The sequence below is a fragment of the Pongo abelii genome, chromosome 3, assembly GCF_028885655.2.
Source record: "Pongo abelii isolate AG06213 chromosome 3, NHGRI_mPonAbe1-v2.0_pri, whole genome shotgun sequence".
Lineage (NCBI taxonomy): Eukaryota > Metazoa > Chordata > Mammalia > Primates > Hominidae > Pongo > Pongo abelii.
The window spans coordinates 88,483,147-88,505,014 of record NC_071988.2 but is presented as its reverse complement, the minus strand read 5'-3'; the positions used below and the strand labels follow the sequence as shown (position 1 = coordinate 88,505,014).

At 44.2% G+C, this 21,868-nt stretch overlaps 1 protein-coding gene and 1 non-coding gene across 5 annotated transcripts in view; both read left to right on the top strand.

Moving 5' to 3' along the window:
• LOC129058796 (uncharacterized) overlaps positions 1–19,316 on the top strand; it is a 29,523-nt gene extending 10,207 nt beyond the window's left edge. Inside the window, exons 6-9 of one of the 4 annotated variants that reach the window (XR_010139713.1) lie at positions 4,944–5,178; positions 7,985–8,071; positions 10,299–10,488; positions 17,513–19,316. Coding sequence is in view for 2 of the 4 variants with exons in the window: in XM_054553466.1 (XP_054409441.1) it covers positions 7,985–8,071; positions 17,513–17,724 (299 nt within the window). In the remaining 2 variants the exon portion in view is untranslated. Of the gene's footprint in view, positions 1–4,943; positions 5,179–7,984; positions 8,072–10,298; positions 15,040–17,512 lie in introns of those variants that run through there. The other 3 variants (XR_008524195.1, XM_054553466.1, XM_054553467.1) reach the window with 3 other exon arrangements.
• LOC129059242 (U6 spliceosomal RNA) lies at positions 5,806–5,909 on the top strand. Its single transcript, XR_008525002.1, has one exon. It is a non-coding gene; the product is annotated as a U6 spliceosomal RNA (small nuclear RNA).
• Positions 19,317–21,868: the final 2,552 nt, after the last annotated feature.

Genomic DNA, 21,868 nt, shown 5'->3' with positions numbered 1-21,868 from the left:
TTTCTTTGGCAGACATTTTTACTTGTCTTGGAAGAGTAGGTGAAGAGCTGTTTTTAGGACTCTTTGAAAGGGTACAGTATGGGTGACAGTCTTGGCTAATGGTAACATCCAGGGAGCTGGGGTCAGCGTGAGCTGGAATCAGTTCAAATTCGCAAAGCACTGGCACTCGGTGGCAGGAATACAAGTGACTGCAAAGTGTTAAGCACATCTGGAAAGGGATACTGACATCATCCTCAGAATCTGTGGGGAGTTCACATAGCCAGTTAAGACCCATTCCTCTTTGACCCTATAAAGATTCTTTAAAGAATAATACCCTTAGTGGTTTTCTAGCCAGCTTGCCTGCTCATTTATCTTTGAGGACGACATGCCTTGTGGAGCTCCACAGGCCCCAGAGGGGTATGGATTCTGCATTTGAAAGTGCTGAAGCTGAGAGACTGGGTCTTGGTGGACCACAAGAGGTCTGTTTCTCCTCTACTTATTGTTCCTTTTTTTCCCAGCAGCTGGCATTGCTGTTTAAATGGGTTGTTGTTTGCTGTTTTAAGTGGTTTCATAGTGGTGTGTCAGGATTTGGGTTTTCTGAATACTTTCCAAGCTGGTGACTTGAGTGGTGGTTAGGGAGGAGCTGTTTTAGGGCTGTTCTGGAGCTATAGAGGTCAGGTGTCTAGATACTCCCAGCTTGTCTGTTGAGGAAAATGCTGTTCTCATTGTGCTGTCTTTGGTGGTGCTGTGTGTGGCTCTTTAGATGTGGTTGGAGGTGAGCTGGGGGAGTTAATGAGATCTTTTTTAGGTGCTTTTGATAAAGTAGCCTGCACTACAGGATTCATTGTGACTTTTTCCCTTAACCTGTGCATTTCTGTCTGCTAGCTTTTGCTGTCTTTCTCATGCCTTTGATTTTCCCAGCTCCTCTTGGTTGAATTAAGTGCTCTGCTATGGTTTAAATGTGTCCCCCAAAGTTTATGTGCTGGAAACTCAATCCTCAATGCAACAGTTGGGGTGTGGGGCCTAATAAAATAGCCTTTATGAATGAGTTAATGTTGTTATTGTGGTAATAGATTAGTAATCACAGAGTGGGCGCATTATAAAACAGAATTCAGCCCCTTTTACCCTCTTGCTTTCTTGCACTCTCTTTTCCTTCTGCCTTCTGTAGTGGGATGATGCAGCAAGAAGACCCTTACCAGATGCAGGCCCCTCAACCTTGGACTTCCTAACATCCAGAACTGTTAAGAAAAAATTTATTCCTTTCCTTTCCTTTCCTTTTCTTTCTGCTTTCCCTTCTCCTCCCTTTTCTTCCCTTCCCCTCCCTCCCTCTCTCTCTCCCTCCCTCCTTCCCTCCCTTCCTCCTTCCCTCTTTCCCTCTTTCCCTTCCTTTCCTTCTTTCTCTTCCTTCCTTTCCTTCCCTCCTTCCCTCCTTCCTTCCTTTTTTCCTTTTTATAAATTATGCAGTCTGTGGTATTCTTTTATAGAAGCATGAAATGGACAAAGACAGACTCCATTTTCAAGAGCAAGCACTTTTGTAGCTTCTGAGTGAATTATGACTGCAAAGGAAGTTCTATAGATAGCCTCAGATCCACTACCTAGGAAGCATGCTACCAAGGAGACCTAGGATCTAGGATTTGATCAAGTGCTGGGCAACATGATACCGCTGCAATTTAGCACCTCCGTATATACCTCCAGTTGGCTCAGCCCATCAGGGCTAAAACTACCCCTCATATCCTAGTGTCTCTTGTAGGCAGAAGCCTTGCCTAAACCCTAAGCTGCTTGGCTCACATTCTATCATGTGCTTTTTTTGTAGGGGGTTCAAATACACACAAAAGAAATATGTTGAACCTCCATGCACCCAACCCGCAGATTAAGCAGTTACCTCCATTTTTCCAGATTTGTTTCATCTGCTTCAATCTCCCTAAAAATTTATGTTTGTACAGGAAAAACTGAATAAATGGCTAATTCTCTACCCTACCTCTCATCTTAAGTCACTTTTCAGAGTAGTGAGTTAGTGACCTAGTAACCTTCCCTCTAATGACCAGTAGTTTTTTTTCTGAATACCATTATGAACTCATAGATTATTGTTTGCATTTGATGTATTTCAGGCCATTGCAGTCTTTATTGTTTTGGATGCTTACATTGTCTCATCTAGGTTAATAATTATCTCTTCAAGTTGACTTTCATGTCTCTTTGATGTGATCCTGTTGGACTTTGATGGCTTCCTTGCTTTCTGGCAAAAAAGATGTTCCAGGATCAATATACTGCACCATACATGGAGTCAGCCGTTTCTCTAGGGAACCTTGATTCCTTTTAGTAGAGAACACAGTTTGAGGTCTTGGACTGAATGACTTTTGTGAACCTCCTCTCCTGAGACTACAGCCTGCATCCCTGCATATAGCCCGTTTGGAGCTCTTGCTGGGCACCAGCAGGTCTCCTAAAACTGCTATATAGTTCTGCCTCACTCTTACAAAGATTCATCTCTTGAGAGTTTTGTGCTCTACCCCCAGATGTGGTCTTTCTGGTTCTGAAGCTTTTGCTTCAGTCACCCTGAATTTTGCCAGCCCTATGCATGCTATACCTTGGATTGCCAACTTGCCCTCACTGAAGCCAGTTTCTCTGGTTAGAATAGTTGCCCCAACCCATGCCTAATACTCTAGTAAACAAGGTTCTACCTGGGCTTAGGTTAACTTTTGCTCCTTTGGGCCCTGTGTTCTACCAGCATTCCATTTATCTGAAACTCTCCCTCACCTTAAGAACTTATCTGTTCTTTAATGATTTACTGCTGCTTCCTGGGTTCGAAAGAACCCAGTTCAGGAGTTTCTGTTTTAGTTTGAGATCTTATAGGCCTGTCTCATCAGGTTGGTGTCAGCCCAGCTAGGATTAGGCAGAATTGGGTGGGGGCTGTAGTGCATTTTTGGCACAGCATGTACCTATCTGACTAATTCTCCGTCTTTTCTTTCTTGTTGCAATTCATGGGTCTTAGCATCTTCTGAATGGTATTTAGTAGGTCATCCTGTGGATTTCCTGCTAGGGAGTAGCATACTCTGGCTCTGTACCATTGGCCAAGGGACTTAAGGATAGATGAAGGGCTGCAGTTTTGTTAAATGGAACAACATGAAGAGATGGCATTGTAAAAAAAAAAAAAAAAAAGGCTTGGCAGCAGGGCCCATTTGAATGGTTGGTCCTTGGCTCCTGTGTTGATATAGGCAGATCCTTGATGGGAATTTGGAATGTTCCCAAATATGGTATTGGTACATCAAGTCATCCTCAAGGTTGTCTGTGTAACAGTCTTGAATGATGTTTTGTCAGTCTTTGGAGATTCTCTGTATAGGGTTTAATCATTTAGTTATTTCAGTTGAGCCTGTTTAGTTTCTTTGCAAGGAGATAAGAAATGTGAAAGAGATGCAGACATTAGGGAAAAAAGTCAGGAGCCTTCTTTTCCCACCCTCTACTTGGGTTCTGGAACTGGACTCATAGGTGAGTAGTGAAGAGCTGGGCCCAAGCACATTAATCCTAGATCTAGCTCTACTTTGCACTCGCTCCAGTTCTTGTATCAAATTCACTTCAAGCCACCCAGAGTAGTATGTAGAAGAGTCATTCAGGACCGTGCTTATACTTCATTATATCAAATGGGAGATCCAGTAATTTATAGCCTATTATTTCTGGAGCCTGGAGATGGCTCTGCATAAGATTTGCTGAAGCAAATTTTATTACATTAGAAGAGAACCTAGCTGGCTGCATCCTACACTGGAAGCTTTTAGATGCTAATAAGGAGGTCATGTAAAGGTCACAGAATGACTCTGGAATCCATTCCCCGCCAAGAAAGAATAGTGACAATTCTATGTTGTCCTCTTTTCATTTCCCTTTGATTTTGAGTAATAAATTCTCTCCTCACTTCCCAGCTGAACGGTTTGGGAGTCTGTATTCCCTAGAAAGACTTTGGTCACATACCCATCAGATTAAATTAGGTGAAAACCCTTTGGCCTTCATGAATGTTGAAGGATTTCAAAGGGCTAATGGAAATTCTTCTAGAAGTAACTGCAAACTCCGCCTTCCAGGTTCAAGCGATTTTCCTGCCTCAGCCTCCCGAGTAGCTGGGATTACAGGCGTCCACCACCATGCTCAACTAATTTTTGTATTTTTAGTAGAGATGGGGTTTCACCATGTCGGCCAGGCTGGTCTAGAACTTTTGACCTCAGGTGATCCACCTGCCTCAGCCTCCCAAAGTGTTGGGATTACGGGTGCGATCCACCGTGCCCAGTTAAACTTCAGTTTTTCATGTTCCATGCATAGGTCAGGGTCTTAGGGAGTGATTCATTCTAGCAGAACTCCCTGGATCTTAAGGCAGGTGTTCCATTTATTAATTGACAAAGGAGGCATATTTCTCCCCTGGTAACCCAAAGATTTAGGTCGTTTTCCCAGAGACTCCATTTCCACTGTGAGGGTTCTTGGAAAACTAAGCAGAGGATGAGGAAAAGTCTGTGAACAAGCTTGCTGGTTTCTCCCTGTCCTACAAAAGAGCATACGTCTTCTGTAACCCAGAAGGCCCCTTTGATTAGTCAAGGCTGGACAGACTGAGATTAGGGGTATGTGTGTGTGTGTGTGTGTGTGTGTGTGTGTGTGTGTGTGTGTGTCTGTCTTGAGACAGGGTCTCACTGTGTCACCCAGGCTGGAGTGCAGTGGTGAGATCAGAGCTCACTGCAGCTTCCACTTCCTGGGCTCAAGCGATCCTCCTATTTCAGCCTCCAGAGTAGCTGGGACTATACGAATGTTTTACTGCACCCAGTTCATTTTCTAATTTTTTGTAGAGATGAGGTTTCACTGTGTTGCTCAGGCTGGTCTTGAACTCCTGGCCTCACGGGATCCTCCTGCCTTAGTCTCCCAGTGGGCTGGGATTATAGGTATGAGCCACGTCACCTGACCTGCAACGATTTTTCAACAATGTAATTTCTCTTTTGCAGAGCCACCTAAGCTGAAGATTCCCTTGAGAACAAGTACTGTCCTGTGGTTTCATGACCTTTCTTCCATTTGTCGTTCTTGTGAAGTGGAATTTAAATGACATCTTATCAAGATGGATAAACCCTAGTTTCCCAGTGCTGGAATATAGAAAATGATGAACAAGTAAATCCCACTCAGCACCCATAGTCCAGGCATGGGGACCTCAACACACCTGAGCCCCAGACATCACCTTTCATTGTGAGTAGCTCTGAGATGACACTTCTGCTGTTCCCAATTCCAGCATTAATTGAGTTAGATAGTTATTTTATGAAGAATTTTCATATGCCACAATCCTGACCATATCTTCAAGTGAACAGAAAACTTCTATTAAAAAGTCAACCTTCTGTCTCACTCTGTTGCCCAGACTGGAGTGCGGTGGTGCAATTATGGCTCACTGCAGCCTCAACCTCCTGGGCTCAAGCAATCCTCCTGCCTCAGCCTCACAAGTAGCTGGGACTACAGGTGCTTGTCACCACACCTCACTAATTTTCCCATTTGTGTTATATGTGGATTCCACAGGACTGACTTCGAAAACTTGAGTATGCGTGGATTTTGGTATACACAGAAATGGGAGAGCTGGAACTAATCCCCCCATATACCAAGGGACTCATTGTATCTGTTTTTACAATTATACTGTAGGAGACATTATGTTCCATGACAATGGTAATTTTTAATGACAATTTTTAATTGAGTGAAATTACCATAAAAATAATAATAGCAGCTAATATTTACTGAGCTGTTACTAGGTGCCTATAAATAGCATAGATTTTTAAATTCTCCATAATTCTTCCTTATTTCACTTAACCACTCTATCTTAAATTACTCATGCTTGCCTCAGTAGCACACATACTTAAGTTGGAACAGTAGAGAGATTGGCATGGCCTCTGTGAAAGAATGACATGCAAATTTGTGAAGCATTCCATATTTTTTAAAAAAAGAAAAAAATTACTCCCAGATTTTCACTGTGTTTGTGCATATGACCTTTTGTTTAGGTTGAATTACATCCAAAGATGAAATTTCCAGAAGTGAGATTACTGTGAGTCACAGGGCATGAGCATTCTCATTACCCTTGATGTAAATTGCAAAGCTTTCAGGCATGGTGGCTGTCAGCCTGTAATTCCAGCACTTTGGGAGGCTGAGGTGGGAGGATTGCTTGAGGCCAGGAGTTGGAGGAGGCAGTATAATGAGTCACTGTCTGTATGATTTAAAAAAAATTTCCAAGCTTTATCCTGGAAGGCTTATGTACATTTTAAACACCACTAATACTACAAGAAAATGGCAGTTTCACTGCACCTTCGCCCACACAGGTATTATAATTTAACAAGTTATTTTCTGTGTGATAAATGAAAGACCTCATATTATTACTTTTACTTTGTCACCCATTTTTTTTTTTGAGACGCAGTCTCGTTCTGTCGACCAGGCTGGAGTGCAGTGGTGTGATCTCGGCTCACTGCAACCTCTGCCTCCCAGGTTCAAGTGATTCTCCTGCCTCAGCCTCCTGAGTAGCTGGGATTACAGGCACATGCCACCATGCCCAGCTAATTTTTGTATTTTTAGTAGAAACGGGGTTTCACCATGTTGATCAGGCTGGTCTCGAACTCCTGACCTCGTGATCTACCTGCCTCGGCCTCCCAAAGTGCTTGATTACAGCTGTGAGCCATGCGCCCAGCCTATTTGTCACATATTTTATCTTTCCTTATGTTAGCTTATTAGCTTTATTTCTTTATTGTCCTTTTTTTTTTTGAGATGAAGTCTCGCTCTGTCTCCTAGGCCTGAGTGTAGTGGCACAGTCTCACCTCACTGCAGCCTTGACCTCCTAGGCTCAGGTGATCCTTCCACCTCAGTAGTTGGGACTATAGGTACATGCCACTATGCCTGGCCAATTATTTTTATTTTTTTATTTTTACTAGAGACGAGGTCTTGCTTTGTTTCTTAGGCTGGTCTGGAACTCCTGGCCTCAAGCAATCCCCCCCACCACCCCCTCCCAAAGTACTGGTATTATAAGCATGAGCCACCAATGCCTGGGGTATCTGTGTCTTTTCCATTTATTTATAGAGTTACTTTGTCTTTTACTAATTCAATGATCTGTTTAATCTTTTATTAAATTATAAAAATAGTAAATACTTTTAAATAAGTGAAAAATTTCCTTCACTCTTTAGACCCATAATCTTATCTCAGGAAATAATTGCTATTGAGAAAATGGGCCATATCCTTCAAGATACGTACATGGTGATTGAACATCACTTCACCTTTTCATATTTCGTGGACATTTGTGCCAATACCTATTGATCTATCTTAATCCTTTTCATGGTTGCATAATATTTTATTATATGGATGTATCACAATTTACCAGTACCAGTCAACTGCTGGAGGCATTTAGGCTCCTTCTAATATTTGCTTTGAGCTCTTTATATAATTAAAAATTAACCCCCTCAGCCGGGTGTGGCAGCTCATACCTGTAATCCAAGCACTTTGGAAGGCTGAGGTGAGAGAACTGCCTGAGTGTGGGAGATCACCACCAACCTGGTCAACATAGCGACACTTTGTCTCTACTAAAAATTAAAAAAATAAAAATGAGCTACACGTTGCAGTGCACACCTGTAGTCCCAGCTACTGGGGAGGCTAAGACTGGAGGATCACTTGAGTCTAGAAGGTTGAGGCTGCAGTAAGCTATGATCACACCATTGCACTTTAGCTTTGCTAAGAGCAAGACTGCATTTCTTAAACAAAATAAAAATTAGATGGGAATATTGCTCAAGCCCTGCAGGTTGAGGCTGCAGTTAACTGTGATTGCACCACTGCAGTCCAGCCTAGGTGATAGAGCAAGACCCTTTCTCTAAAAATAAAATAAAATAAAAATTAATCTTCTATCATATTTCCCAGTAACACCTTCCCTCCTACGTTTCTCCTAGAAGCCCTTAAATTTTGTTTTCCACATACCATTTAAAACTTTTAAGTGCTGATGTCTGTCTGTGTCATCCCTCTTTTTTTTTTTTTTTTTTAGAATGTCTTTTTGTCACTTCTAGCTGGACCTACCATGAAAGACTTCTGAATCCAGGAAGAGAGACTGACTGGGCAACATGTTATTCAGGTACAAAAAGACTTGGACTGTAACTCAAAAATGATCAAATAATAGTGCATGCATCAAGTGCAATGGGAATCTCTTCTGGAGAGGGAGAGAAGCTTCCAGTTAAGGTGACATTGAAGCCAAGTCCTGTAAGATGAGGAAGAGTTGTATGAGACTGGGGAGGGAAGGGGGAGGTGGAGGGATGGGGATTGGGCTGGGCTGGGATGGAGTGAGCTGCCCAGGCAGGGAAACCAGCACTATACAGACCTGAACAATGAAGATGGCACATTTTGTTCAGGGAATGGTGAATTAAGTGTGGCAGGAATGCTTTGGAGAGACGGTCATTTGCTTGTATGGAATTTTGCTCAAGAGACCTCATTACAGTTTCTAATTTTTTGATGTTATCATGCATCACTGCCCTTGTCAGATAGTATCATGATCACAATAACATCAAGCATAATATTTCATTGATTCTCACAAAAACAGGTGGGTGCCACAGTTATCCCCATTATATGCACAAAATGATGAAGACTTGGGGTTAATGAGTGATTTGCCCAAGCTCACCTGAATATTAAGACTGAGTCAAATGTTAGTCTGGTCTGACTTTAATGCTTGCCTTGTTCATGAGCACCATCCATTGCCTCTCCTATGCAGTTAAGCAGGTAGACAGGTGAGAGAAGAGCCCGTGTGATATCGGGGGAAATTCACCCCTGATATTTCATGTAGGTTCTTTTCTATTTTCCCTGAGTGTCAGCCGGTCTGAGAAATAAAGGGAAAGAGTACAAAAGAGAGAAATTTTAAAGCTGGGTGTCCAGGGGAGACATCACATGTCGGCAGGTTCTGTCATGCCCCCCAAGCCGCAAAACCAACAAGATTCTATTAGTGATTTTCAAAAGGGGAGGGAGTGTATGAATAGGGTGTGGGTCACAGAGATCACATGCTTCACAAGGTAATAAAATATCACAAGGCAAATGGAGGCAGGGCAAGATCACAGGACCACAGGACCGGGGCAAAATTAAAATCGCTAATCAAGTTTCGAGCACGCATTGTCATTGATAACATCTTATCAGGAGAAAGGGTTTGAGAGCAGACAACCCATCTGACCAAAATTTATTAGGCGGGAATTTCCTCAACTTGATAAGTCTGGGAGCACCACATGAGCCCGGGGCTTATTTCACCCCTTATCTATGACTGTAAAAGACAGCCGTCCCCAAAGCGGCCATTTCAGAGGCCTCCCCTTAGAGATGCATTCTCTTTCTCAGGGATGTTCTTTCCTGAGAAAAAGAATTCAGCAATATTTCTCCTATTTGGTTTTGAAAGAAGAGAAATATGGCTCTGTTCCACCCGGCCCACAGGCAGCCAGAGTTTAAGGTTATCTCCCTTGTTCCCTGAAATTGCTGTTATCCTGTTCTTTTTTCAAGGTGCCCAGGTTTCATATTGTTTAAACAACTTGTGCAGTTAATGCAATTATCACAGGGTCCTGCGGGGACATTCATCCTCAGCTTACAAAGATGACCGGATTAAGAGATTAAAGTAAAGACAGGCATAGGAAATCACAAGGGTATTGATTGGGGAAGTGATAAGTGTCCATGAAATCTTCACAATTTAACTTCAGAGATTGCAGTAAAGACAGGCGTAAGAGATTATGGAATTATTAATTTGGGGAACTAATAAGTGTCCATGAAATCTTCACAATTTATGTTCTTCATCCGTGGCTTCAGCAGGTCCCTCCATTCGGGGTCCCTGACTTCCTGCAACACGTTTCTCTCTACTCACAGACTTCTGACCAAATGTGTGTGCGGAGTTTCTACACCAATTCTCCAGCTCTCTGGATACCAACCGCGTATCCCGCAATTGCATTCTGACACTACCTAGAGTTAGCGCAGAACCCACAGGTTAGGGGCTCAGTCCCACAAGACCACCCTCACTTCAGATGCCAGTTGCAAGTCCTAGGTTGTCACCTGTATTTTGACCAACCCGTTAGAAATCAGGGTTTCCCATGACCTTCTTCTTGAGTTTAATTATTTACTAGAACAACTCACAGAACTTAGAAAAACAGGTTTTTTTCTTTTCTTTTTAAGAGACAGGGCCTCGCTCTGTTGTCCAGGCTGGTGTGCAGTGGTGCAATCATAGCTCATTGAAGCCTCAACCTCCAGGGCTCAAGTGATTCTCCTGCTTCAGCCTCTCACGTAGCTGGAATTATAGGGTTCCCACCACCACATCTGGCTAATTTCTTTTATTTTTTGTATAGATGGGGTCTTCTTATGTTGCCCAGGGTGGTCTCAAATTCCTAGGCTCAAGTGATTCCACCCACCTCTGCCTCCCAAAGTGCTGGGATTACAGGCATGAGCCAGCGCATCTGGCCACCTTATTTTCTATTACTGGCCCAATGTAATGGCTCCATCTCAGGAACAGCCAATGAAAGAGATGCACAGGACAAGGTAAGTGGGGAGGGGCACAGAGCTTCCATGCTCTCTGTTGGGCACACTACCCTCCCAGGACCTCCTTGTGTTTAGCAACACAGAAGCTCTCCAAACCCTGCTGTTTGGGTTTTTATGGGGCATGATTGATAAAATCATTGGCCATTGGTAGTTAAGTCAATTTTTGCCTCCTGGAGTTCAGCAGGTGAGGCTGAAACTTCCAAGCCTCAAAAAATGTGGTTGGGGCCAGGTGCGGTGGCTCACTCCTGTAATCCTAGCAGTTTGGAAGGCTGAGGCACATGGACCACTTGAGGTCAGGAGTTTGAGACCAGCCTGACCAACATGGTGAAACCCCGTTTCTACTAAAAATAACAACAATTAGCTAGAAGTTGTGGCACATCCCTATAATTCCAGCTACTCGGGAGGCCGAGGCAGGAGAATTGCTTGAACCCGGGAGGTGGAGGTTGCAGTGAGCTGAGATTGTGCCATTGCACTCCAGCTTGGGCTACAAGAGCCAAACTCCATTTAAAAAAAAGCGGTTGCTTTCTCTGGCCACTAGCCCTCCTCCTGAAGCAGTCTAGGAGCTTGCAGCCACCCTGTTAGCTCAACAGCATCCCACATGCATTCTTACCATGCTGCAGATCTGAAAGACCTTAGAGGCCCTTGTGTCAGGAACCTGGGACTAAGACTAAATATCAAAACAGAAAATGCTCCTATTACCTCTGTCACAAAGGGCTTTTTAAGAGCTTTGGAAGCTCTGTGCCAGGAACCAGGGGCAGAGACCAAATGTATATTTCTTTTCTTATATTTGAGACAGAGTCTCACTCTGCCACTGAGGCTGGAGTGCAGTGATGTGATCATAGCTCACTGCAGCCTTGACCTCCTAGGCTAAAGCAATCCTCCCACCTTAGCCTCTCCATTAGCTGGAACTACAGGCATGCATCACCATGTCCAGCTGATTTTAATTTTAATTTTGTAAAGACAGGGTCTTCCTATTTTCCCCAGACTGATCTCTAACTCTTGGCCTCAAGCAATCCTTCCTCTTTGGCCTCCCAAAATGTTGGGATTACAGATGGGAGCCCCCATACCTACCAATCACAAGGATCTTTATAAGAGAAGGAGGTAGGAGAGTCAGAATTAGAGAAAGTGATGTGGTAATGGAAGAAGAGGTCAGAGAGGGAGATTTGAAGATGCTGTACTTGTGGCCTTGAATATGGAGTCACGAGGTAAGTCAAGGAATGGGGGTGGCTTCTAGAAGCTGGAAAAGGCAAAGGAGCACATTCTGTCTAGAGCCTCCCCCAGAAGGAATGCAGCCCCTCTGACACCTTGACTTTAGCCTTAATAGACCTAGTTGGGCTTCTGGCCCCCAGAACTGTAAGATGGTAGATTTGTGGTGTTTGAAGCCACTAAATGTAGGGTACTTTGTTGTAGCAACAACCAAAAATGAACGTGAAGCTGGGACCTCATGTTACAGTTGCTGACGCCTGTAATCCCAGAATTTTAGGAGGCTGAGGTAGGAGGATCGCTTAAGCCCAGGAGCTTAAGACCAGCCTGGGCAACGTAATGAGACCTCATATCTAAAAAAAATGTTTTTAAAAGGCCAGGCTCAGTGGCTCACATTTGTAATCCCAGCAGTTTGGGAGGCCGAGGAGGGTGGATCACAAGGTCAGAAGTTCAAGACCAGCCTAGCCAAGATGGTGAAACCCCATCTCTACTAAAAATACAAACATTAGCCAGGTGTGGTGGTGGGTGCCTGTAATCCCAGCTACTCAGGAGGCTGAGGCAGAGAATCACTTGAACCCAAAAGGCAGACCTTGCAGTGAGCCGACATCGCACCCTTACACTTCAGCCTGGGCGACCGAAACTCCATCTCAAAAAAAAAAAAAAAAAAAAGCCAGGTGTTCTGGCATGCAGCTGTAGTCTCAGTTCCTAGGGAGGCTGAGGCGGGAGGATTGTTTAAGCCTGGGAGGTTGAAGTTGCTGTGAGCTGTGATTGCACCAGTGTACTCCAGCCTGGGCAATAAAGCAAGACCTTGTTTCAAAAAGAAAGAAAGAAATGAGCATGGTGGGAATGGGGACAGATGACAATATTAAGTAGAGTGGTCAGGGTTGGCCTCATAAGTGAATATTGAGCAAAAGTTTGAAGCAGGTGATGGAGCTGGCCAAGGTGCTGAGGGAAGAGCATTGTAGGCTGAGTCAACAGGGTCTTTATCCTGTTGGATAAAGGAGGAAACTCTCTGGTGTGTCTGAGGCTCTGGAAGGAGGCCAGTGGAGCAAAGAGATAGAGGGAGCAAAGTCAGCAAGGAGGCCAGGGAGTTACTGGGCTGGGATTGGTACAGATCGTGTAAGCCCTGGGATGCTATTGCTGGGGCTTTGGCTTTTACTCTGACTAAAATGGGAACCACCGAGGGCTTCTGAGCAGAGAGGAGACATGGTCTGTCTCCTGATTTAAAAGCACGACCTGGCTGCCAAGTTGAGAAAGACTATGGGAAGATTTGGGTAGAAGCGTGGGGGCCAAGCTGTGGCAACATCCCGGTGGGAGATGATAGTGATCCTGCCCGGGTTCACGGTGGTGGTGAGAGATGGTCAGAGCATGGATACATGTTGAAGTCAGTCAGTAGGATTTCCTGATGGACTGGATGTGAGCTGTGAGAGAAGGCAGTGGTCAAGGTTGAGTTTGATTCTAATTGAATTATTAAGTAATTTTAAAAAACACTACTGCCTTTCCCAATCCTACCAAGTAAAGGATGCTAGATAAAAGAAATCTCAAGTCGGGCCAGGTGCAGTGGCTCACACCTATAGTTCCAACAGTTTGAGAGGCAGAGATGGGAGTATGTTTTAAGGCCATGAGTTTGAGAGCAGCCTGGGCAACATAGCAAGACCTCCTCTCTAAAAAAAAATAAATAAATAAATAAATTTAAAAAAATAAATATAGCCAGACATGATGGTATGTACCTATGGCCCCAGTTACTCATGTGGCTGAGATGGGCAGATCTCTTGATTCTAGGAGTTTGAGGCCAGCTTGGGCAACATAGCAAGACTTCTCTCTCTACAAAAATGAAAAAAAATGCCTGACATGGTGGTACTTGCCTGTATTCCCAGGTATGGGGGCAGCTGAGGCAGGAGCATCTCTTGAGCCCAGTTGGTCAAGGTTGCAGTGAGCTATGATTATACAACTGCACTCCATCCTGGGTGACAGAGTGGGACCCTGTCTCAAAATACAAATACACATGAAATCTCAAGTCAGACCAGTCCCTTCTAGGCTATGTAGGCCTTGTAACCACATAGCTGCATGATCGGGTTTGTGTGGCTGTGGATGAGGAGACCCCTGTCCAATTGTCGGCTTTGTAATCAGTTTATTTTTCAATATAGTAATCAAATATATTTCATCATACTTGATGGTCTCAGATATGTGTGGATTTTGGAATTCCCCTTGGAACAGGTTGTAACATCTTATTGGCTCCATAATTCCATAATTTTTAAAATCTGATCAGTTTTTAATAAGATCAGAGTTGATATTAGACTACCTAATTAGTTTTGTTAATGAGAAAATGAAATTGTGTTGTTTGCATTTTATCCAAGTTGGGTGTCATATTGGCTAAATCTCATGAATACTTAAACAAATGCAAAATTAGAGCTTATCATGAAACACAATGTAATTCTTGAAGAAGATGCCATTTCTTTTTTTTCTTTTTTTTTTTTTAAGATAGAGTCTTTCTCTTGTCACCCAGGCTGGAGTGCAATGGTACGATTTTGGCTCACTGCAACCTTCACTTTCTGGGTTCAAGCAATTCTCCTGCCTCAGCCTCCCGAGTAGCTGGGATTACAGGCGCCCGCCACCACACCCAGCTAATTTTTGTATTTTTAGTAGTGATGGGGTTTCACCATGTTGGCCAGGCTCCTCTGGAGCTCCTGACCTCAGGCAATCTGCCTGCCTCAGCCTCCCAAAATGCAAGGAGTACAGATGTGAGCAACCACGCCTGGCCTCCATTTCTTTTTTGTAGTCTTTAATGAACAGCTGCTATCATTGCAGACTTGCTATTTAGGCACTTAGGAATTTTTCACTAGAAGGCATGTAAAGAAGGACCATGGGCATTTGTAATGAATTTAGCATTTATTCTTTGACTACATGACTGTCCCCAGAGCTGTAACTTTATTAATGAATTTTTTAGAAGCCATTTAGCTAGCAACTGAGCCTAACCAGCCACTCACCCTCGTTATTCAGTGCTCTTTTACTATTGTCTATTTCTCCTCCAACTTGGCTACACTCACAAAGTGATAAAAACTTGCATTTGTTTTCTTTCCTTTTCAGAGACAGGGTCTTGCTCTGTTGCTCAGGCTACAGTACAGTGACATGATCATGGTTCACTGTAGCCTCAAACTCCTGGGCTCAAGCAGTTTTCTCACTTCAGTCTCCCAAGTAGCTGGGACTACAGACATGTGCCACCATGTCCAGCTAATGTTTTCGTTTTTTATCATAGAGACGGGATCTTGCCAGGTTGCTCAGACTGGGCTCAAAACTCCTGACCTCAAGTGATCCTCCTGCCTCAGCCTCCCAAAGTGCTGGGATTACAGGCAGTCATGACCACCTGTGCCCAGCCCCCTATTATCATTATTTTAAATAATAGCTTTATTAAAATATGATTCACATACCATTCACTTTATTTATTGAAATCTGCAATTCAGTAGGTTTTAGAATATTCACAGAGCTGTGCATCGATCACCACAGTCACTTTTAGAAGCTTTCATTACCCTGTAGAGAAATCCATACCCCTTAGCCACTACCTCCTCCTCTCCCCACCTACCTTTGCCCCCAGCCTTAGGCAACCATTGATTAATTTTTTTGTCACTATAGATTTGCCTAATCTGGACAAATAGAATTGTACAATATGTGATCTTTTGTGGCTTTTTTTCCCTCTTAGCACAGTGTTTTCAAAGTTCCTGTATGTCATAGTGTGTATCCATATTTCATTCCTTCTATGGCAGTATTCCATGGTAGAGACACACTGCATTTTGTTTATCTGTTCATCAGTTGGTGGATATTTGGGTTGTTTCCATGTATTCCATGTATTGGTCATTATGAATAATGCTGCTATGAAGATTGTTGTACCAGTTTTTGTGTGGACATATATTTTTATTTTTCTGGGATTTATGCCTAGGAGTGAAATTGTTGCATTATAGGATGACTGTACATTTAGCCTTTTGAGAAACTGCCAGACTGTTTTCTAAAGTGGCTACACCAGTTGGGTGCAATGGCTCACACCTGTAATCCCAGCTACTCAGGAGGCTCAGCTAGGAGGATGGCTTGAGCCCATGAATTCAAGACCAGCCTGGGCAAGATAGTGAAACCCTGTGTTGATTTTTAAAAAATCCAATTAAAATGACAAGAAAAGAAATACCCAAACAAAATGGTTACACGATTTTATATTCCCACCAGTAATATATGTGGGTTCCAATTCCTCCACATCTTCACTGACATTTTTTTTTTTTTTCTAGATAGGGGTTTGCTCTGTCTCTGAGGCTGCAGTGCAATGATGCCATCACAGTTCACTGCAGCCTTGACCTCCCAGGCACAAGTGATTCTCTCATCTCAGCCTCCTGAGTTGCTGAAAATTGCAGGTGTACGCCACCATGCCTGGCTAATTTTTATATTTTTTTCTGTAGTGATGGGATTTTACTATGTTGCCCAGGCTGATCTCATACTCCTGGTCTCAAGTGATCTGCCCACCTCAGCCTCCCTAAGTTCTGGAATTACAGGCTGCCACCATGCCCGGCCTTCACCAACATTTGCCATTATCTGTGTTTTTTTTTTTTCCTTTATACCTTAAAGCAGTATGAGAACAAGTGTCTTCAATTATAGGAAACAGTATAATCCCAGGGCATTGGGAGGCTGACAGGAAGATGTCTTGATGCCAGGAGTTTTTGTTGTTGTTGTTGTTGTTTCTGACAGAGTCTCGCTCTGTCACCCAAGGTGGAGTGCAGTGATGGGGTCCACTGCAACCTCCGCCTCCCAGGTTCAAGTGATTCTCCTGCCTCAGCCTCCTGAGTAGCTGAGACTACAGGTACATGCCACTACTGCCCAGCTAATTTCTGTATTTTTGATAGAGTCAGAGTTTCACCATGTTGGCCAGGCTGGTCTTGAACTCCAGACTTCAGGTGATTTGCCTGCCTCAGCCTCCCAAAGTGCTGGGATTACAAGCATGAGCCACCATGCCCAACCTGATGCCAGGAGTTTTAGACTAGCCTGGGCAAACTAGCAAGACCTTGTCTCTACAGAATATTTAAAAATTAGCCAAATGTGGTGGTGCCTGTGTATAGTCTCTCTCCCTCTCTCTTGTTTTTTTCTTTCTAACTTTTCGTGATGTGGTCTGGCTCTGTCACCCAGGCTGAAGTGCAGTAGTGTGATCATGGCTCACTGCAGCCTGAAACTCCTGGGATCAAGTGATTGATCCTCCCTCCTCATCCTACCAAGTAGTAGGGACCACAGATGTATGCCACCCAGGTCTTGCTATGTTGCCCAGGCTGGTCTTGAGCTCCTGGCCTCAAGCAATCCTCTCACCTTGGCCTCCCACAGTGCAAAGATTACAGGTATGAACCACCATGCCTGGCCCCTACCCTGCCTATTGAGAACCAAAAGAAGGATCCAAATTCTCCTTAGCTCAACTCGAGCCATTTCCTGATTGCTTCATCAGCAAGGAGCTTGTTATTGGGCTGTCCAGGCCTCCCAAGCAGCACAGAAATGAGGTGAAGGAGTTTTCCTGCTGCTCCACTCTGTAAGGAGTTGGAGGGTGATGTTTACTCGTTTGCAGAGAGAGATGCCTTGTAGGCCCCTCAGGATGGAGAGGACCCTGATTCCAATGTCCTTTTTTTCTTTCAAAACAGGACCTTGCCCTGTCACTCAGGATGGAGTTCAGTGGTCCAATCATGGCTCATTGTAGCCTCAAACTCCCAGGCTCAAGCAGTCCTACCATGTCAGCCTTCCCAGTAGCTGGGACTACAGGCAAGCATCGTGACACTCAGTGAATTTTGTTTTTATTTTTTTGTAGAGATGGGGCCTCAGTATGTTGCCACGGCTGACCTTGAACTCCTACACTCAAGGGATTTTCCTGACCTGGCCTCCCAAAGTATTGGTATTACAGGCATGAGCCATTGTGCCCACCGTCTCTGGTTCTTAACCTTCTGCCTCCCTCTTCCAGTTTTAAACAATGCGTGTAATTACATGGGCTCTCCTAGATACTCCAGGATAATCTTGTTTTAAGGTCAGCTGATGAGCAACATTAATTTTATCTGCACTCTTAATTCCACCTTTCTATGTAATTGTGCTGTGTAACATAGGACATGAGCAATTGGTGGGGGTGGGGGTTATTACTTTGGCCACCACAGTAACTATTTTATGCCAGGTACTCAGCTAAGCACTGGTGAATTAAGCATGAATAACACACACTCCCTAATCTCCATCCATTCTTGGGAGGAGCACCTCACCTGTCATGCTCCTGAGAATCTGGGGAGTCAAAGAAGTCTTCCATGAGGAGGTGATGCCAAAGCGGACAAGTGACAGAGGAGTCAAAGCTAGCTAGGAAGAGAGTAGAGGTTTAAGGGGAAACATATTATAAGCAGAGGCCATCACCCACTTCAGAGACTCCCACAGGAGAAAGAGTTTGCATTGAAGGGGCAGATGAGGCTCAGTTGGACTCCATAGCAGATGAAATGGAGAGGGGCAAGCAGTGAGGCTGCCTTGCAAGGCAGGGCAGAGCAGGGGCTGTTAAGGAGTTTGGACTTAATCCCTGAGGCAAGGAGAAGTGATGTAAATGGGGGAGTAACATGATGAGATTCATGGATTAGAGACATGGCTCAGGCTGCTGTAGAGAAGGCACCAGGGAGAGCAGATGGCTCAGTGGGTGTGCAGGAGACCTCTCACTGAGTTTAGGGAGAGGTTTTTTAAACAGAAGAAGTTTGAGTAATTTAAATGATGATGGGAAGGAGCTAAAAGTGGGGGATAGGTTAAAGATACAGGAAAGTGGGAGGAAGAACTGACAAGTGAGGTTCCAGAGAGGGCAGGAGAAGAGGAGATTCTCACAGGGGGATTAACACTTTCTTTTCTTTTTTCTTTCTGAGACAGAGTCTCACTCTGTCACCCAGGCTGGAGTGCAGTGGCACAATCTTGGCTCATTGTAGTGCAGACTTCCAGGCTTAAGGGGTTCTCCCACCCCAGACTCCCAAGTAGCTGGAACTACGGGTGTGCACCACCACCACACCTGGCTAATGTTTCTTTTTTTTGGTAGACACAGAGTCTCACTATTTTGTGCTGATTGGTCTCCAACTCCTGGCCTCAAGTGATCCTCCTGCCTAGGCTTCCCAAATTGCTGGGATTACAGGCATGAGCCACAATGCCTGGCCTCTGATAGTTCTGTATTCTCTAGAGTTGTCTTTACTTTGTGCTAGTGTGTCCCTCATTGTGCTGATCCTCTGTAAAAATTAATACCTTTTCTTTTCTTCAAGATGGAGTTTCACTCTTGTTGCCCAGGCTGGAGTGCAATGGCGCTATCTTGGCTCAGCGCAACCTCCACCTGCCTGGTTCAAGCGATTCTCCTGCCTCGGCCTCCCAAGTAGTTGGGATTACAGGCATGTGCCACCATGCCCAGCTAATTTTGTATTTTTAGTAGAGATGGGGTTGCTCCATGCTGGTCAGGCTGGTCTCGAACTCCTGACCTCAGGTGATCTGTCTGCCTTGGCCTCCCAAAGTGCTGGGATTACAGGCATGAGCCATTGTGCCTGGCCAAAATTAATACTTTTTATATTAAATTTACATATATATACATTTTTTCTTTTTGATACCGGGTCTCGCACTGTCACCCAGGCTGGAGTACAGTGGCACAACCTCTGCTCACTGCAGCCTCCACCTGCCAGGCTCAAGCAATTCTCCTGCCTCAGCCTCCCGAGTAGCTGGGATTACAGGTAAATGCCACCACACCCAGCTGATTTTTGTGTTTTTTGTAGAGACGAGGTTTCGCCATGTTTCCCGGACTGTTCTCAAACTCCTGAGCTCAAAGCAGTCCACCCACCTTGGCCTCCTAAAGTGCTGGGATTACAGGTGTGAGCCACCTTGCTCATTCTAGTTTAAACTTTTGAATGGTTTGTGTCTCCTGATTGGACTCCTACAAATACAGAGTCGATGCTAGGAAGGGTACCAGGAGATAGACGCACACAGATGGGATTTGGGAGTAGGTTTGGTTATCCAAGGAGCAGTGCTGAGCTCCTTGCTAATGGGATATGGGATGCTGGTGATTTCCAGGAAGTGACTTCACAATGACTCAAGCTACCATATACTGTTGATTGTGAAATGCCAGTTGAAGCATATGTCCTGTGAGCTTAGGGGTGCTACAGGTTGACCACTGCAGCAGTAAAGATGACTCTGAAGAATGGCATGGGATGGATCCTTTCGAATGCACTTGAGCAGCGGTCTCCAACCATAGGGCCACAGAGCTGGAGGTGAGCAGCAGGTGAGTGAAGGGAAACTTCATCTGTATTTCTAGCCCCTCCCATCGCTTGCATGACCACCTGAGCTCCATGTCCTGTCAGATCAGCAGCAGCATTAGATTCTCATAGGAGCACAAACTCTGTTGTGAAGTGTGCATGCGAGGGATCTAGGTTGTGTATGCCTTATGAGAATCTAATGCCTGATATTCTGTTACTGTCTCCCATCACCCCAGATGGACAGTCTAGTTGCAGGAAAACAAGCTCAGACATCCCACTGAGTCTACGTTATAGTGAGTTGTAGAATCATTTCATTATATATTACTATGTAGTAATAATAGAAATAAAGTGCACAATATATGTAATGCACTTGAATCATCCTGAAATTATTCCCTCACTCCCAGTCTGTGGAAAAATTGTCTTCCACACGTTCACTCTGTTTTTTGGTAGAGGCAGGGTCTTAATATATTGCCCAGGCTGATCTCAAACTCCTGGCCTCAAGTAATAGACCTCTCTCAGCCTCCCAAAGTGCTGAGATTACAGGCATAAGCCACCACACTCAACCAAGACTTTCTTAAACCAAATAAAAATTAAGTGAGATTACTTGAGCCCAGGTGGTCAAGGCTGCAGTGAGCCTGATTGCACCACTGCACTCCAGCCTAGGTGATGGAATGAGACTGTCTCAAAAAATAAAATAAAATAAAATACAAATTAACCCTTTATGACATTCCCAGTAACTTTCCCTCCTAAGTGTTCCCCACAAATCTTTGAATTCTGTTTAATTTCCACATAACATTTAAGACATTTAAGAACTTATGTCTGTCTGTGTCATCCCTTTATGTCAAAAGATGTCTTTTTGTCACTTCCAGCTGGATCTGCCATGAACGACTTCTGAATCCAGGAAGAGAGACTGACTGGGCAACATGTTATTCAGGTACAAAAAGATTTGGACTGTAACTCAAAAATGATCAAATGATAGTGCATGCATCAAGTGCAATGGGAAGCTCTTCTGGAGAGTGAGAGAAGCTTCCAGTTAAGGTGACATTGAAGCCAAGTCCTGAAAGATGAGGAAGAGTTGTATGAGAGTGGGGAGGGAAGGGGGAGGTGGCGGGATGGGGAATGGGCTGGGATGGGATGGAGCAAACTGCCCAGGAAGGGAAACCAGCACTGTACAGACCTGAACAACAAAGATGGCATATTTTGTTCAGGGAATGGTGAATTAAGTGTGGCAGGAATGCTTTGTAGAGACAGTAATTTGCTTGTATGGAATTTTGCCTGAGAGACCTCATTGCAGTTTCTGATTTTTTGATGTCATCATCCATCACTGTCCTTGTCAAATAGTTTGGAATGGGTATAATGACCACAATAACCCCAAGCATAATATTTCATTAATTCTCACAGAATCACAGGTGGGTGCCACAGTTATCCCTATTTGATGAATGGAGTGATGAAGCCTTGGGAATAATGAATGATTTGCCCAAGCTCACCTGGATATTAAGACTGAGTCAAATGTTGGGTCTGGTCTGACTTTAATGTTTGCTTTGTTCATGAGCACCACGTATTGCCTCTCCTATGCAGTTAAGCGGTAGACAGGTGACCGAAAAGCCCATGTTTGTCTCTACTCACACACTTCCGACTGAATGTATGTATGGAGTTTCTACACCAAATTCTTCAGTGCTCTGGATATTAACTGGGTGTCCCATGACTTTATTCTGACACTACCTGGAGTTAGCACAGACCCTACAAGTTAGGGCCTCAGTCCCACGAGACCATCCTGACTTCAGATGCCAATGGCAAGTCCTAAGTTGTCACCTGTACTTTTGACCAACCTGTTACAAATCGGGGGTTCCCATAACTGTTTTCTTGGGTTTAATAATTTGCTAGAACAGTTTATGGAACTCAGAAAAACAGTTTATTTTCTTTTTTTC